Genomic DNA, 15,053 nt, shown 5'->3' with positions numbered 1-15,053 from the left:
CCAAATAAAAAATAGCACCTGCCTCTAGTTAAAACGAATAGCATTTGATTGGAAAGGGAAGGAAACGGAATTCAATTTTTCAACTCTTTCACCCCACTCACGGTCGATGGGAAACCGGTTCAAAGTGTGCTGGTGGGCGCGCGCGCGCGGGCACAAATCGGAAGTCAAGTGCGACAGGAAAGTAAATTTCGTGACCGGTTCGGAACAGGAATGGTCAGCCACCGAGAGCCTGCCAGTGCGTCAGCATACTTATTGTACGGCCGAACGTAAACGCGCCTGAGAAACTGGTCCCAGCGCTTTGCACACGTTCGACGATTGTTTTCCAGACAGACTTCAAGAAATAGAAATCTCCACTCAGTGGGTCAATGTAAGAAGTGGCGCATTTTCACGGGTCATTGCATCGGTTAATTGTTCTCTCGCGTACACACACATACACACGCTAGACACGTTTTTGTAGTATAGTAGCCCTTTAGCATACCCGCCACCACCACGGCGCATAATTAGGCACACCGTATCTGTCTGCCACTTCGGGTCTGCCGATAAGACCTAATCGCTCGGCTGCGGGTCAAAAGGTTCGCATCGACAAGACATCTTGCGATATGCTCGGTGCCTCGGTATCATTAGAACGTTCTCATCATTATCACCACCGCGGGGCTTCTATCGTCCAAAGATAGCGTTTTCTTGTTTCACGTTTTTAGAATATAAATTTATTGTAATACTTATACAGATCATCTTTTTTTGTTTTTACTACGTCATGCTCTTGAGAGTGATCTTGTGATCGAGTCGCTCCTACATTCACACACAAACAGACACACACACTTTCTCCTAGCCTTCTTTAATTGAGAATTATTACACGCACCTATGTGCAACGAGTCGTGCACAGTGTGGCCCACCGTTTTGTAGACTGCTCCCTTCGCTTCGTCCTTTCGGTCCCAAATTTTTGCTATACATTTCGTACTGCACACGCACCGCGTTCCGTTGCAACTGTTCTGCCAATGCGTTATTCACCATAACGGCATTGGCATTGGCAGTCTAGAATAAAACCTTTCTGCTTCTGCGGAACAAACGCTCGCCACGGCACAGTGGGAGCGTTCCTCCGCATCTGCGCATTCCTCCGTCTGCTTGCCGTTCTCTTTATGTACACACATACACTGCTTAAATAACACATAAACATATAAATCTAGATCATAAAACAAATCTTTTTCTAAACCTCTCCCTTTCTTTGCTTCTTAAACACGTGATCCAAGCGATCTCGGCGACAACAACGAAGACGAATGGTGATGTAGGGATAAAATGCCCTGTGCTTTCCCCTTTTTGCTACACTGCGAAAAGAAAAGATAAACCTCCTCCTGATATCACCGGACGCTCGGGTTTTGCTGCACATTAACTGATCTGAAGGACGAACGGGCGCGTCCACACACCCACACCCCTAAGAAGTGTCTTATCTACACAGTCCACCCTTCCCCCTCCTATCCGTAAGCCTTCCCCATTCGGGAAGGCGGGGGGAACGGGGAGAGCAATCAACACATTTCGAAAAGTGCATTTGTCGCTCCTTCCCCCCATCTGGACATCTTAAAATGTACACCATCATCGCCACTGGCCTGCTTAGAGGTCGATTCGGGGCCGATACTGTAATCTCAGTGGGGGGTCTTTGAAGCGCCACCGCGTCACGTACACGAACTTGAGCGTGTGGTCCTTTCCCAGCAGCTCGTCATTGCACAGGATGTCGATCTAAAACGGGGTAAAAAGAAAGCTAATTAGCATCGTCCGACTTTCTCCTGTTTGCTCTCTTTCGCTCTCTGTCTCTCTATATTCCACCACTGGCTCCTACACACAAACACACACTCACATCTTTGTATCGGTCGATACCGTTCAGTACTTTTTTCGCGAGGAACTTCTTTAGGTGCGTGATCGTGATCTGCGAACTACACCGGATGAACCGTCGCTTCAGGTTGCGCAGCTTGTCGCTAATACACTCGAGGCACACGTTAACCTGCTCGTCCTGCCGGTGGTAGTCCGCTTCCTGGTGCGCCTGCTCGTTCGCCTTATCGTCGCTGTCGTGCACCTGCGGCATATCCTTCGGGCAGGGCAGGTTGCGCGATTTGTAAAACTCGCGCTCCCGCTGCATCTCATCTGCAAAGGGTAAAAGGGAACGGCGTTGGTGTGGTGTGTGTGTGCGGTTAAGCTTCCTTCCGATGGTCGGACCAGAAAACCACTCTCTGCTCCATCCCTCGCAACCCCATTGCCCCACTTACTGTCCATGAGGTTCGGCACCAGCTTGTACACGATGTCCTGCATCGTCCGGTCGAAGCTGATGTACTGCAGCGGATGGGACTGGTGGATAACATTTTCACACGTTGGGCAGGTATTGTTTTCCTCTAAATGCTTCACAAGGCAGCTTTTGCAGACTGAAACGAAACGAAACGAAACAAGGGTGAGACGCGGGTCGGTCGTGCTGTGTCCGCAACTATCGCGGTCAACCACGGCAAACGGGCCCTCCTCCTCCTCCTCCTCCTCCACCACAGACAACAGCCTTACACGTATGTAAACACTCGGTTACGGTGGTTGCATCGATGAAGTAGCCACGGCAAATCTCGCAGGTGATGTGTTCGTTCAGTGTTTTCAACTTTATCCGTCTTTCCATGGTCGGGACAGGCGCCGGGCAAGCCCAGGGATGATGCTGTTTTTACCACGATCGCACGAATTTGTTGGTCGCGACTTTTAGAAAACTGCCCTTTTTTATCTATTGTTGCTTTCTTTCCTTTCTCTCTCCCTTCTCTGCTTTCGTCCTGAACTACGGCCGCTGTCAAAGTTCGGGCACAGTGGGACCGCCCGTCGGTCAACGGGCGCGAAATGAACCGTGCACACTGGTATAAGACAAAACGCGACCCTCGAATGACGTTGCAACATTTCAAACGGAATTTGCCTTTCAAGCAGTTGCGGCGTGAAATGTTTCAACAATCTTCGCAGTATTCTTAGCTCACCAAAAATACTAACAGGAGTCGTTTTGCAGTATTGTGGTGCTTGTGCTCGTGTTTTGTCGTGTTTTGCCCGTTTTTTTGGATGTGTTAAAATTGTGAGTTTTTCCTCTAAATGCCCAAGTGCACCGCTAACAGCAGCTGATTGCATTCTGATGTGCTTTGATTGAACAAACAGGACTGAAAACATGGAACGTTGGAATACTTTCTTTAACGCCCCGTACTGCACCGAATACGATGAGGATATACTGGAAACGCTGAAAGAATGCGAATCCCGCAGAATGAACGTACACTTCATCTCGCCCCAGCTGGAGCACCGACGGTCCTCCGTTCAGCTTATTCTGAACGTTTGCAAGCAGCAGTCCTACCGTCGAGCGACCGTTCACCTCGGTATGTTGTTGATCTCAAAATGCGCTATTGTTTGTGCGCCGCCGGCAGTTTCCTTTCATGACCAAAAAACACTCCCCCCCCCCCGCAACTTTCCCAATTTCAGCAATCTATCTGCTCGACGTGTTTATGAGCAACCACACGATCGCGGTCGGTCGCCTCAAACTGGTAGCCCTCACGTGCCTGTATCTGGCGTGCAAGATTGAGGAAAACGATTCCAGCGTACCGTCGCCGACCCGGCTGAACGGGTTTCTGGCCAACGTGTACCGACCGGCCGATTTCATCGCGCTGGAAGTGGCAATCCTGTGCTTCTTCGACTGGCACATAACCATCCCAACTGCGTCCACCTTTCTGGACATCTTTGCGATGCATTCCTTCGTTCAGCAGGATTGGGATGCCGTCTCGCCACCAAGGAACGGGTGCGACTCTATGGCCCTGCTAATGCAACACATCAATGAGACAAGCTCCACAATTCTCGAAGCCACCTTGCAGCACTTGAAGCTTTCCATCGTTAAACCGTCACTGCTTGCTGCCGGTTGCATTGCGGCGGCCCGCTGTCTCACGCCCCGTGTGTCCGTTTGGAGCGACCGGTTGACCAGTGCTACCGGGTATGAGTACAGCCAGATCCACGAGGTATGCCAGATGCTACTGTTTGAAGCGATGCCCCAATCGCCTCGATCGTCTCGATCGTCTTTGAGCTCCTCTACCCCCAAACGTTCGACCAGTGATGCAGGCTATCTGTCGGAATGGTGGGAATCGGAAAATGAAGATGAAAATGGGACCATTGGAAGCTGCGTCAGCAGCAACAGCAGTAGTAGTAGTAGCAGTAGTAGCCAAGATAGTAGTGATACGCAAAGCTGTAGCGGAAGTGCTGGCAGCACATACCGGAAGACCTGTCTTCGGTCCGAGCTGGTTCTCAGTGATACGGGCGAGAGTGCCTCAAAGAAGCGTAAAATGACGGATGCAGAAAAATAGCGTGTTGCCGAGCGGCACGTAGATATAGACTCAGAGAAAAAGCGAGAGATTATTACGATTACGATGGTTATGCATGTTAATGCTAGGATAATTGAACTGTTTGCCGTGGTTAGGCTTTATTTCTATACAAGGAATATCGGAAGGTAGCATCTCTGGATTAAATTTCTCTGGTTGGAACTAGTAACTCTCTATCAGATTGCGAATCACTTTAGGTTGTAGTAGTTGCTAGTTGCTTTTGTGCTGAGTGTCATAGTACGCGATTTGCGCTGGTCCTTCTGTTTTCTGTGGTCTTAGATCAGCTTGAAATGGTGCCCGTTGATGACTGGCTTCGTCCCACAGGTGAGATTCTGTGGAAGCTTCGATAGGACGAACTGTAAGAAGAGCGTTGAAAAGCACACATAGAGAACGGGAAATGCATTAATGTTTGAAATTAAAATGCTATGCTATGCACGACTATCGAGCGTTTTTATCCCTCTGCCCACCTTGGGTTTTTTCTGCTTGGTCGACATGAACCCGATGCACATGGAGTTGGTCGTGTGCGCCCACAGCAGATCGCCATCCCCGCTGGCAGTGTTGTAGATGATCGAAAGCGAACCGGCGTGTATCGCCTTCTGCTTCGACAGGAACGGTGACTCGAGCAGCTTCTTCTTGTACGTCAGATGCTGCGAAGTGATTGGACAGTTGCAGCTGATCAGATCGTCCACCAGCTCCTTGGCGAACAGCGTCTTCATCAGATACTCGCCGTTGCCGGTGGTGCAGGATGCGGCCGACATGCTGGTGCTTTCGTCCATCAGCGCCCAACAGCCGGCCCCGTACGTTGCCGCCTGTCCCACCCGGCCGCTCAGCTTCAGCATTAGACCGCCGGAACTGCAACCGGCCACGATCGAACCTTCCGCATCGACGCACACCGCACCGACCGTGTCCAGCGGTGATAGTTTTGCCCGATTCATCTCTTCGTACTGCATGATTTGCGATCGGTAGTGGTCGTACTTTTTGGCCGCATTCACCGATATCATGTGCTCGGCCGGCACCAGCTGCAGTCCGACTTCGCGCGCGTACGCCGACGCACCCTGCCCTACCAGCACCATCGGTGGTATCCGGCCGAAGCTGAGCAGCTTTGATTGTCGCTCGCACAGGTGGCGTGCCAGGCTGATCGGGTTCTTGACGTCGGTCACGTTGGTGCAGGCACCGAACTGTAGCGACGCACCGTCCATGATGCACGCGTCGCACTCCACCCTTCGGTCCCAGTTGAGGTTCGAGCCGATGCCCGCATTCGTGGCGGTCGAGTTTTCCAGCAGGACGATGGCGCGCTCGCATGCGTCCAACGCGGTTCCGCCCGCGTACAGCACGTTGACCGCCTGATTGCACGCCTCTCGGCAGACGTGCTCGTACAGCGTCTCGTCGAGGAAATTTCCCGCACCTGTGGGTTTAGAAAGGATGGGGCTGGTCAGTACACCGTTGCGAATTCATCCTGAAACGCCTCCAATCCCTTACCCGTATGCACCGCTACGAATCCGGTCATTGTTACTATCGCTCTTGTTTTTTGTTTACGAACAATTACATTTGGACAACACTACATTGGCACGGGCAGCTTGTAGATGGTAATTGTATCGATTTTAGAACCGCGCACTGCGACGGTAGGATGTTTTGTTTATTTACATTTCTCGGTAAAGTGAGCATATAGGAGGTGTTGTCATGTGGAATATTTGGCCATAAAGGCATTAGAAAAAAAAAACAGAAAACCTCTATCGAAGACAGCTGGCATATGCGAAGCGTGCTGCTGCTAAATGTGTATAATAAACAAATTATTTACATTAAATGAAGATTCTTTTAGCGCTCAAAACTTACATTTTTCAACCACTGCGCCTCATAAATCGGTATTTTCCTCGTTACATTGCGGCTGTTGCCAAACTGAATCCAAAAATGGCAACCTGTCAGATGCTAAGATCACACCTCCTCTTTATTTCACCTTGGCATTCACGGAAAGAGGCGCTGTCAGTTTCAGTGGTGTTGTTTGATTTTCCACCGGGCTGATGGCATTTAAATTGAATGACCGTTTAATTCGTAGTCAATCCACACAAACCGAGATTTTTATTTATATAATTGAAATGCATGTTTCATTGCGATGAGCATAATATGGGCAATAATCAAATGGTCATTTACTCTCAACTAAATGCTACAAAAAATCGCCTAAAATTATGAAACGATTGCAAAAGAGTTGTCATACTATTTCCACCGGGCACGCTATCAGCTGATTCGTTTGTTTACATTCACTTTTACGCCGGCTGTGCGAGTTAAAGTGGGCGAGTAAAACCTAGTGCTTTGCAGTTTGTTGTGGTGCTTTCTAAACATTTTTAGATAGCGCTCGTACGATAGTGCTGGAAAACGATGTTGGAAAAGTCACTAATGTTATCGAAATTCAGAGGAAGTCTGCTGGGCGCCCTGGTAGGCGATTGCTGTGGTGCACCATTCGAAGGTCAACTAATGGACAGTGGAGCGAAGTTGATTTTAAAGAAAAATCTTGACAAATTGGAAGGGCCCCCATTTAACGGTTCGTAGCAATAGGGCTCTTTCCGACGCTGGCATAACAATCCTTTTGGTATATTTGTAGCTCCGTACAAAAAGTACACGGACGATACGGCAATGACGATACAAACGGCGAGAGCGCTGGTCGACCCGAACGGATACTCGCAAAAGCTGCTGGCAAAGAACTATGTGGTCGAATTCTTCAAAGAACCGAACCGCGGATACGGAGCAGCGGTGGGGGAGGTGTTTCGCAAACTACGGCAAACCAAGATCGCCGATCCGACGGGCCCCGCCATGGCTCAGTTCAACGGTAGTGGCTCGTTCGGTAACGGTGCAGCCATGCGCATTTCCCCGGTCGCACTGTACTGCGTGAACAAGAGCATCGACGAGCTGGTCCGGCTGGTGAAAGAATCGTCTGAGATAACGCACACCAACGTGCTTGGTGTGAACGGGGCGATCCTGCAGGCGTTGGCCATCCGGCAGAGCTTACTGTTGAATCCGAACGAACCGTTCTGCTGGAAAGCATTTCTTGCCGAGCTGAAGCAGCACATGGTTGAGATAGAAAAGGGAAACGATCCCGACCTGGATGCCAATCCGAATGCGTACGAAAAACAGCTGCAAAACATGGAAACCCTGCTAGACCATCGGGTGGACCCGTCGGACGAGAATGTGCTGAACCTGTTGGGACACAGCGTGGCAGCGCTGTACTCCGTCCCCACGGCAGTGTACTGTTTCCTGCGGCACACGCAAGACCTGCTGAAGGATGTAAGTAAAGTTTCTGTCAGTTGTAAGTAAAAGTATGTAAATAATTGCGTGCATGTGCTTTCAGACGGATCGAAAATCGTTCCGCAATACGCTTGAGTATGCTATCTCGCTTGGTGGGGATTGTGATACGATCGGTAGCATGGCGTGCGCGATCAGTGGCGCCTACTACGGTGAGCCTGCCATTTCAAGCGCTTTGCTGAAGCACTGCGAAAGTGCTGACAGTGTTGCGGAGCTTGCGGAGCAACTGTTCCAGGTTGCCGGCACACAGTGACGTGTAAAGCATCACAGTAGCCATAGCGTGTAGTATGTAGGTGGTGTGTGGTTCAATAAACCGTTCCCCGACGTGGAGAATCTTCCGTAATGTAATATCCGATTTTGTAACAGTCGTCGCGCACATTGACCGAGAGAAACAAACAAGCCCATCTTCTCACGTGAGTAAAACCATCGACAAAGCTGTGGTGTACAAATTTAAAGCTATTAGTGAGTTATTTTTATTATCAATGTTAGGTTTATTTGTTCATCTTTCGGCTTGCGGCTTTCTTTTCCGTCTACCGCAATGCATGATGCTGATGTGATGTAAGCTTTGCACAGCTGCTGCTGCTGCTGCTGCAATTCTTACCTTAAATGCTAGAGCTAGCTTTAAACCACCTACGGATGTTGCAATTCATGCGATAAGGAGATGTTTGCGCTTGCAATTGAACCAGTCAAGAGTATTGTGCTTGTCTAATTGTTGCTTTATGAATATGAAAACAGGTGTTGGTTTTTTTTGTTTTGATAAGCGCCATGAAACGTGATGGAAGGAACAGGTGTGATTGAAGTGTATTGCTCACATGAACCTGGTGTGCATATGGGTGACATGAAGTTGGTTTGATTACCAGGACGAACCAACTGTCCATGCGATGTGCAATGTGTACTTAGATGCTTTAAGCTGAGATTTTAGAACACCACGTGTCGTCTTTCCGTTCGTTTTTTAAATCTCATTTTGAATAACTGCAATCCACGCAACCGCGATACAGTCTGCATCCGCGAAAATGAATCATTCTTTTGTTTATTTGATTTTTCATTTTATTATTTAAAAAAATCTAACGTCTGCATTTGCTGCACTTGTAATTAAATTACTTGCTACTAGTGTTACTTTTTTCTTGTTGAGTGTTAATTTTCCCCATTTTACTAATGTTTGTCCGTTACCGTTAGCATTAATTTATCATACTGTCTGATATTTATTACTTCTTTATTTAGTTATATGCATTACTTCCATTTTTTCTGTTTATTTGTTAATGTTATTATTATTATTATTATTATTATTAATATTATTATTATTATTATTATTATTTTATTATTTATATTACCATTACTTTGCAACAGGCAACGTCGCATGCATTGCTCCGACGAGATGTTTTGGGATTTTGTTGTAGCTGTTTGTTAATGATTTTACTACCCCCCCTCTAATGTACGAGCTTCTTTTACATGCGCCTTTGCATTTGTCTCGTGTGGATGTGTGCGTGGGTGTGTGCGTGGTTTATGTGGCGCCGGTGTGATCCTCATCCTTCTTCTACTAATTTCATCACTAATGTGTATATAAATATTCGTACAAATCTCAGATATTGACACATATAAACATCAAGAATAAACTGTTACTTTTTATTACTTTGCTTTTCAATTCCGTGTAACGCTAAATTGTTAAGTTTGTTTTTGTGGGTAGCTTGTTGCGTTTTGTTTTGTTTTCTTTTCTTTTCATCTCTTTATCTCTGTTTCTTCTTGTTTGTAATGTTGTCTACGTCCTTTTAGGAATAGAAGGAATCCTTGGGTCCTGTGGTAGTGTGGTAGGATATGGTTTTTGTATTTGTTTGCTTTATTTTTTCCTCCTCCTGGTTCAGGTGCTTCTATGTTCGTGTGTGTGTGAGAGAGAGTGTTTTGTGTATTTTCACTGGAAAAGGGGTATAATGTAAGATGAAAACTTTGGACAACGGGTGCGGAGGGTGATATGATTGATAAAAAGGGTATAACTCTAGCTCTCTATTTATAAACAGTACTTTATGCTATAGTCATTCATTCGGCCCCGCGATGAAAACGATTATCATCTATGCTATGTTTTTCTCTTGTTTTTTTTTGTTTGTTTCATTAAATGAAAGTAAAGCGCGTTAGTTAATTATTTGTTCAAATACGTTTAACTTCTATATTTGCTTGCTCGTTTGTTTTGTTTTTTTTGTTTGTTGTTGTGTGTAGGTTTTGCCATTTTTTTGTCGGTTTCGTTTTGTTTAGACTTTTTTTTGTTTTGTTTTGTTACTTATTTCCTTTTTCTCATTGAACAACAAGTTAAAAAAGAGAACTCTCTATTAACATTGGCGCGCGGCATTAGCGTTTGTCGGTGTGGCCAGTGATAAGGTAGGCGGGAAGGAGATAGAGAGAAAGGGAATCAGGGATAGTCACTATCAACACACTTTGCCATTTTGCTGTTTGGGGTAACAGTTATTTTTAATGTATGCTGTAGACTGTTATTAAAAACGAAGCAGTTTTGTTCACGTTTTAGTTTATGCTATTGGTAATTGTTTGCGCTATTTGCGTGTACATGTTTTCTTTTTTTTTTTGCATCTGTTTACTTGTAGTTTTGTCGTCACCCCGTTGCTTTCGTGTGGTGGATATGGTTACGTTCCATTTTGTGTGTCGAGATATATTGTATGTTTTTTATAGTGTTTGCTTAGTTTTATCTGTTTTCCGGAGGGTGGAGTTGTTTTTTCTACTTTTTCCCCTACTATTTGTTTCTGTTGCTAGAACTATTGTTTTATGTTCCATTTTTTGTTTTGTTTTGAAATGTTGTACACGTGAGGTTCTGTTACGGGGTACTGTAGTATACTATCGTCCCTAACAAAGAACGTTCTACGCTTCTACGTACACACACTCACACCATCGAACGGGCTTTGTTCGTGTTGAGCTTTGGTTGGGTTTTGGTTGTTGTACAGCTATTTTCCCGATTTAACTGATTGAGTGTTTTTGTGTATGTGTATGTTTGTGTCGATGCCACATGTCCGTGTAGAAGGAAATGTGATTTTGTGTATGTGTAAGAAGGTTTATATAAAATATAACACTTTCCTCCCACTAGTTCGTTCAATGGTTTGTTTAGTTTTGTTTGGTTTTTGAAAGAATAGGTCACAATCTGATACTTCAAAAATGTATATCCAATTTAAACTTTCTTTCTTTCTTTCTTTTTTTTTATTATCACATGGTTTGTTTCCGCCGCCTGTGCATCGTTCGTTCTGTCGCGCTTTTCCATTTTTTCCACTTTCTCGTTTATTTGCGCCCCAATATGCTTGATATTATAACTCCATTCCTTGATTCTTCTTTTTTTGTTGTTCTATTCTAATATCGTTTTTGTTTTTCACTTCCATTTTTTACTCCACACTGGACTGCTAACACACTTTCTCTCTCTCTCTCTCTCTCTCTCTCTCTCTCTCTCTCTCTCGCTCTTTTTTTCTTGAACTCGCTAGCTTATTAAATATTTATTAACGTGTTATCAACATGTATGTTTGCTTTGCTCTTGTTTGTTTGGTTGTTTGCTTACTTATTTGCTTTATTTTCATTCTTCCCTTTTTCGGGAACTGTTGGGGAGAAGGTGGGTAGGCGCAGGAGAGGCATGGGGTGGTCATCAGAGGATGGTAGGTTAATCAATTACTGCTAATACTATCATATCTTCGTCATCGTTAACGTTTCAACCGCGCATCCCATTATGGCGATGCGCTCCTGTTCCGCACTGTCAGTTTCACGATACGGGGTGCCCATAGCACGAACATTGAATCTATCATTAGTGTCGAGCACGTCTGTAGCGTCTGTAACACGGCGCTGCTACTACGAACCAGAAGTGTGAGATTTAGTGTGAGAATATGATTAGCATATGCTACGACTGTTTTATTGTTGCAACTTGCTGTAAAGATGCATCTGTTTTTTTTTGTTTTTCATTTATTAACCCTTTTATCTTAACCTCACCTCATCTCGTATCTGTCGCCCTATCGTGCACTCTCCCACTCCCATCTATCGAGATTAATCTCCTACAATAATGGGCGCGTTTGTGTGGGTAGTGCCCTCCGTATTGCTCTGCTCCTCCGCTTCGCTTCGGGTTTGGGCGGGGATGGCTGCCGGAGGGCCTGAACGTGAACGTGTGAGGAGAGAATGGGCACAAAATCACAGGAAACTGGTATTGCGGATGGTCCAACCCTTACGGACATTACGGTCTACATTAACTAGTTTGAGGCGCGTTGGGCTTCTTGGGGGGAGAGCAGGGTTTTTTATGCTATCAAGTGTCCTAGTTGTTTGAAGCATAAAACCAAGCGCGCCCACCTTCTTTTACAACACTCTTTCCTTTCCGTTTCTCTCGTTTTTTCCCTCAATCTGCGTAACGCTTTCAAGCCTTAGGAAGCCTTTAACAAACGCAAGCCGCGATAATAGTAGCAATAGACGTACAGCTGTGTGATAGCAATACAAAAAAACAAACGTGTAGGCTGGTAGTCAAAATGGCCGTCAAATTGCTGACTCGCGCACACCATGTGTTTAGTGGGGTTTTTGTGCTGACTCGGCTGCCATTGTGAGAACACTATGATGATGATGATGATGCTGAGGATGATGGTAGCAGCAGCAATATGATGCTACTTTGCGGCTGCACCCTTGTGCTTGCTGGTTTGGGTCAGGTTTTGTTTTGTGTGTCGATTAGTCGTGTCTCGGTCTCGGAGCTGCTGCTAGCTCGCTGCTAACTCCACGTCCACGGACGTCTCCCACAGCGGGCCGAGTTAGGATTTCCAGGACTTTAGCTTCTTGATCGACATGCGCTTGAAGCGTGACATCGTCGACATGATGTCCGATTCCTTCGTCTCCTCGTCGCTGAGCGTTTCGCCCTCCGAGTGGACCTCGCGCCGGTTGGCCGACTTCGAGCCCGCACTGCCACCGCTGGTGCTCGAGAAGGACGTGTCCTTTTCCGAGCAAAACTTTGTCCGACCGTGCCCGTGGTGGCGCGACTTGGCGCCCACACCCGAGCCCGACGCGCCCGGCTCGTGCGCACCGGCCGATCGGGACTTGAACCGGGACGTCGAGGAGGAAGCGGTCGGATCGCTGAGCGCCACCTGTATCGGCGACTTGGACGCGAGCGAGTGCACCGAGGTGGAGGACGAGGACGACCCGCGGCTGATGCTGAACCCGCGGCTAATCTTCTCGATCGGCAGGATCGTTTTGCGGATCGTCGACGGCGTCAGCTGGCTGCGCTCGTGGATGACAAACCGGCCGATCGTTTTCCAGTTCGCCTGCGTCACGTACACGTTCTCGTCGTCGAGCAGGATGCGCTGCATCGTGTCGTTGCCCTTGGTGCTGTAGTTGAGCTCCTCCACCAGCACGAAGTTGTTCGGGTTGTCGAGCCGGCGGGCCTTCAGCAGGGCCTGCGCGAGCACGTCCTGCGCGGTCGACTTCATCGGCACGCGCAGTATCGCGTACGGTATGTCCTGCGACACGTTGTACACGCACACGAGAAAGTTGTCCACGTTCTCGAGGGCGAGCAGATCGTCGGCGGTCGGTTCCTTGCCGCCGGTGGCAGCGCCTGACAGCCCCGCCGCACCACCACCGGCGGCCATTGTGGCCGCGATCGACGCCCGCCGGTCGGTCGTCCGCCGGATCGAGGTCACCCAGGCCCGGCTGCTCGGATCGTTGCCGATCTTTTTCAGTATGAACCGGCCCTCGCCCTTCCAGTGGCCCTGGGCCTGCAGCGGCTTCTCCGCCATGTCGAGCACGCGCTGGCTCGGCGGCAGCAGCCGGTCCTTCTTCTCCCACCCCCGGTACACCTCCTCGATCAGTATGAAGTTGGCCATGTCCTGGGCCGACTTGTTCATCTTGCCCATCGCCTGCGTCAGCACGTCCTTGGTGGTGCTTTCCTGCGTGATCTTCAGGATCGTGTACGGTTTGTCCGGCACCACGTCGTACACGGTGAGAAAGAACATTTTGCGCTTCAGCTGCGGCACCTTGCTCTCCAGGCTGTTGGCAATGTCGAGCCGGCTCGCCTCGAACAGGACCGGCACGTCGCCACCGTCCCCCCCGCCGCCGGCGTTGCCACCCCGGCCGCCGCGCGTTTTCTCGCCCCGCTGCTGCAGGTACTGCTCGTCGATCTCGTCGTACGACCGGTCGAGGCTTTCCTCCTCCACGCGCGTGTACACGAACAGCGACGCCATGTTGAGCGGCTGGTTGGTGGGCGAGCGGAGCCGCACGTGCCGGTACCCGGGCCGGATGCACTTGAGCGAAATTACGCGCTGCGCAATGACCAGCCCCGTCTCCGCGTCGTACACGCTGAACTTCAGGAACGCCAGATCGTGAAACATGATCTTGAAGTAGAACGTTTCGTTCCACAGCGGGTTGAACGAGTTCTTGCGGATGATCTTCGTCTTGCGCTTGCCACAGTCGACCGGTATGCCGAGCAGCTCGATCTCGACGAACGTGCTCGAGTACAGGCTGGCTTGGTTGAGGTACTGCCCGGACACGATGTTCAGCACGAGCTGCGTCACGTGCAGCCCGTCGAACTCCTTCTCCAGCGGGCTGTACCGGCGGTACATCAGGTGCGACCGGTTCCACAGCACGTCCGGCTTCCGCACGTACCCGCAGCTGTTGTTCTCCTCGAACATGGCCTTGTTGATGTGCATCGGTATGTCCTCGGTTTGGTAGTTGAGCGCCACCATCTGGATGCCGAACGCCCAGAAAAACACCGGATTGAAGTTGGACGAGTCGATGCGCAGGCCGGCCGGGTAGGTGCGCATCAGCTGCGACTCAGTGTGCGCGATCAGCCCGAGCGGATCCTTCCGGCAGAGCTTCTTCGCGCTGGCCTCATTGATCGAGGAGCACTGGTAGCAGGGGTGGTTCGCGTTCGGCAGGGTGCGGTTGCGAATCGAGTTCGAGGCCGGCGGTAGATGCGACTCGCTGCCACTGATGCTGGACGCGTCGTAGCTGAGCGACAAACTATCGGACAGGTGGCTGGACGAGGGCAGACTGAGCGTGTCGCCGGAGCTGTTCTTCAGTATGCTTCCCACCGTCACGACCGACCCGCTCGTCTTGAGCACATTTTGCTGCTGTTGCTGCGAACTCAGCTGGGCGCTGGTCAGGTTTTGCTGACTTTGTTGCTGCTGTTGCTGCTGCTGCTGCTGTTGCTGCTGCTGCTGCTGCTGCTGCTTCGGATTGGCACGTATTGAGTTGTGCGGGCTGTAGGGGTTCAGGCCGCGAAATTTTATTGCTTGCACGTAGATCACCAGGTCGGAGAGCTCTCGGGCGATCTGGTTGCTGCGCTTGCGGGATCGTTCGTCCTGGTCTTGGGCTTTCGATTTTGTCGGCGTGATGTTGGAATGGCACACACTATGCCTATACTTATCCTCTATTGATCCCCAAGTTGTATGATATGTTTTTTCT

General features: G+C 48.9%; 5 protein-coding genes across 10 annotated transcripts in view; 2 read left to right on the top strand and 3 right to left on the bottom strand.

The window, feature by feature from the left end:
• Positions 1 to 676: 676 nt before the first annotated feature.
• LOC1273429 (polycomb group RING finger protein 3) lies at positions 677 to 2,810 on the bottom strand. Its single transcript, XM_312405.5, has 4 exons — positions 2,539 to 2,810; positions 2,256 to 2,408; positions 1,850 to 2,133; positions 677 to 1,731 (listed from the first exon to the last, which is right to left on the bottom strand). Exons 1-4 carry the CDS (start codon positions 2,642 to 2,644, stop codon positions 1,606 to 1,608), a joined length of 669 nt encoding a protein of 222 aa, XP_312405.2. The 5' UTR covers positions 2,645 to 2,810; the 3' UTR covers positions 677 to 1,605.
• A 95-nt stretch (positions 2,811 to 2,905) lies between these two features.
• LOC4577046 (cyclin-J) lies at positions 2,906 to 4,794 on the top strand. The gene is made up of 3 exons (XM_001237462.4): positions 2,906 to 3,076; positions 3,157 to 3,368; positions 3,472 to 4,794. Exons 2-3 carry the CDS (start codon positions 3,167 to 3,169, stop codon positions 4,338 to 4,340), a joined length of 1,071 nt encoding a protein of 356 aa, XP_001237463.4. The 5' UTR covers positions 2,906 to 3,076; positions 3,157 to 3,166; the 3' UTR covers positions 4,341 to 4,794.
• LOC1273431 (threonine aspartase 1) lies at positions 4,399 to 6,075 on the bottom strand. Its single transcript, XM_312407.5, has 3 exons — positions 5,835 to 6,075; positions 4,823 to 5,760; positions 4,399 to 4,711 (listed from the first exon to the last, which is right to left on the bottom strand). Exons 1-3 carry the CDS (start codon positions 5,860 to 5,862, stop codon positions 4,631 to 4,633), a joined length of 1,047 nt encoding a protein of 348 aa, XP_312407.2. The 5' UTR covers positions 5,863 to 6,075; the 3' UTR covers positions 4,399 to 4,630.
• Positions 6,076 to 6,574: 499 nt separating this feature from the next.
• On the top strand, positions 6,575 to 7,997 carry LOC1273432 (ADP-ribosylhydrolase ARH3). The gene is made up of 3 exons (XM_312408.6): positions 6,575 to 6,891; positions 6,952 to 7,631; positions 7,696 to 7,997. The coding sequence occupies exons 1-3, from the start codon at positions 6,729 to 6,731 to the stop codon at positions 7,900 to 7,902; spliced, it is 1,050 nt and encodes a 349-aa protein (XP_312408.4). The 5' UTR covers positions 6,575 to 6,728; the 3' UTR covers positions 7,903 to 7,997.
• Positions 7,998 to 8,653: 656 nt separating this feature from the next.
• LOC1273433 (1-phosphatidylinositol 4,5-bisphosphate phosphodiesterase epsilon-1) overlaps positions 8,654 to 15,053 on the bottom strand; it is a 56,682-nt gene continuing 50,282 nt past the window's right edge. For all 6 annotated transcript variants that reach the window (XM_061641777.1, XM_061641774.1, XM_061641778.1 and 3 more), the window contains exon 16: positions 8,654 to 15,051. In XM_061641777.1, coding sequence (XP_061497761.1) covers positions 12,410 to 15,051 — 2,642 coding nt within the window. In that variant the 3' untranslated portion in view covers positions 8,654 to 12,409. The remainder of the gene's footprint in view (positions 15,052 to 15,053) is intronic.

The sequence above is a fragment of the Anopheles gambiae genome, chromosome 2, assembly GCF_943734735.2.
Source record: "Anopheles gambiae chromosome 2, idAnoGambNW_F1_1, whole genome shotgun sequence".
NCBI lineage: Eukaryota > Metazoa > Arthropoda > Insecta > Diptera > Culicidae > Anopheles > Anopheles gambiae.
The sequence above is the reverse complement of the archived record's forward strand: the minus strand, read 5'-3'. Positions and strand labels throughout refer to the sequence as shown.

Coding starts and splice junctions, on each gene's coding strand:
- LOC1273429 (XM_312405.5), bottom strand. CDS start 2,644: ATGGAAAGACGGATAAAGTTGAAAACACTGAACGAACACATCACCTGC. Junction 2,409..2,538: donor AACCGAGTGTTTACATACGT/GTAAGGCTGTTG, acceptor GTTTCGTTTCAG/TCTGCAAAAGCTGCCTTGTG. Junction 2,134..2,255: donor GGTGCCGAACCTCATGGACA/GTAAGTGGGGCA, acceptor TACCCTTTGCAG/ATGAGATGCAGCGGGAGCGC.
- LOC4577046 (XM_001237462.4), top strand. CDS start 3,167: ATGGAACGTTGGAATACTTTCTTTAACGCCCCGTACTGCACCGAATAC. Junction 3,369..3,471: donor TCGAGCGACCGTTCACCTCG/GTATGTTGTTGA, acceptor TCCCAATTTCAG/CAATCTATCTGCTCGACGTG.
- LOC1273431 (XM_312407.5), bottom strand. CDS start 5,862: ATGACCGGATTCGTAGCGGTGCATACGG. Junction 5,761..5,834: donor ATTCGTAGCGGTGCATACGG/GTAAGGGATTGG, acceptor CTAAACCCACAG/GTGCGGGAAATTTCCTCGAC. Junction 4,712..4,822: donor CCAAGCAGAAAAAACCCAAG/GTGGGCAGAGGG, acceptor CTCTTCTTACAG/TTCGTCCTATCGAAGCTTCC.
- LOC1273432 (XM_312408.6), top strand. CDS start 6,729: ATGTTGGAAAAGTCACTAATGTTATCGAAATTCAGAGGAAGTCTGCTG. Junction 6,892..6,951: donor GGAAGGGCCCCCATTTAACG/GTTCGTAGCAAT, acceptor GTATATTTGTAG/CTCCGTACAAAAAGTACACG. Junction 7,632..7,695: donor CGCAAGACCTGCTGAAGGAT/GTAAGTAAAGTT, acceptor ATGTGCTTTCAG/ACGGATCGAAAATCGTTCCG.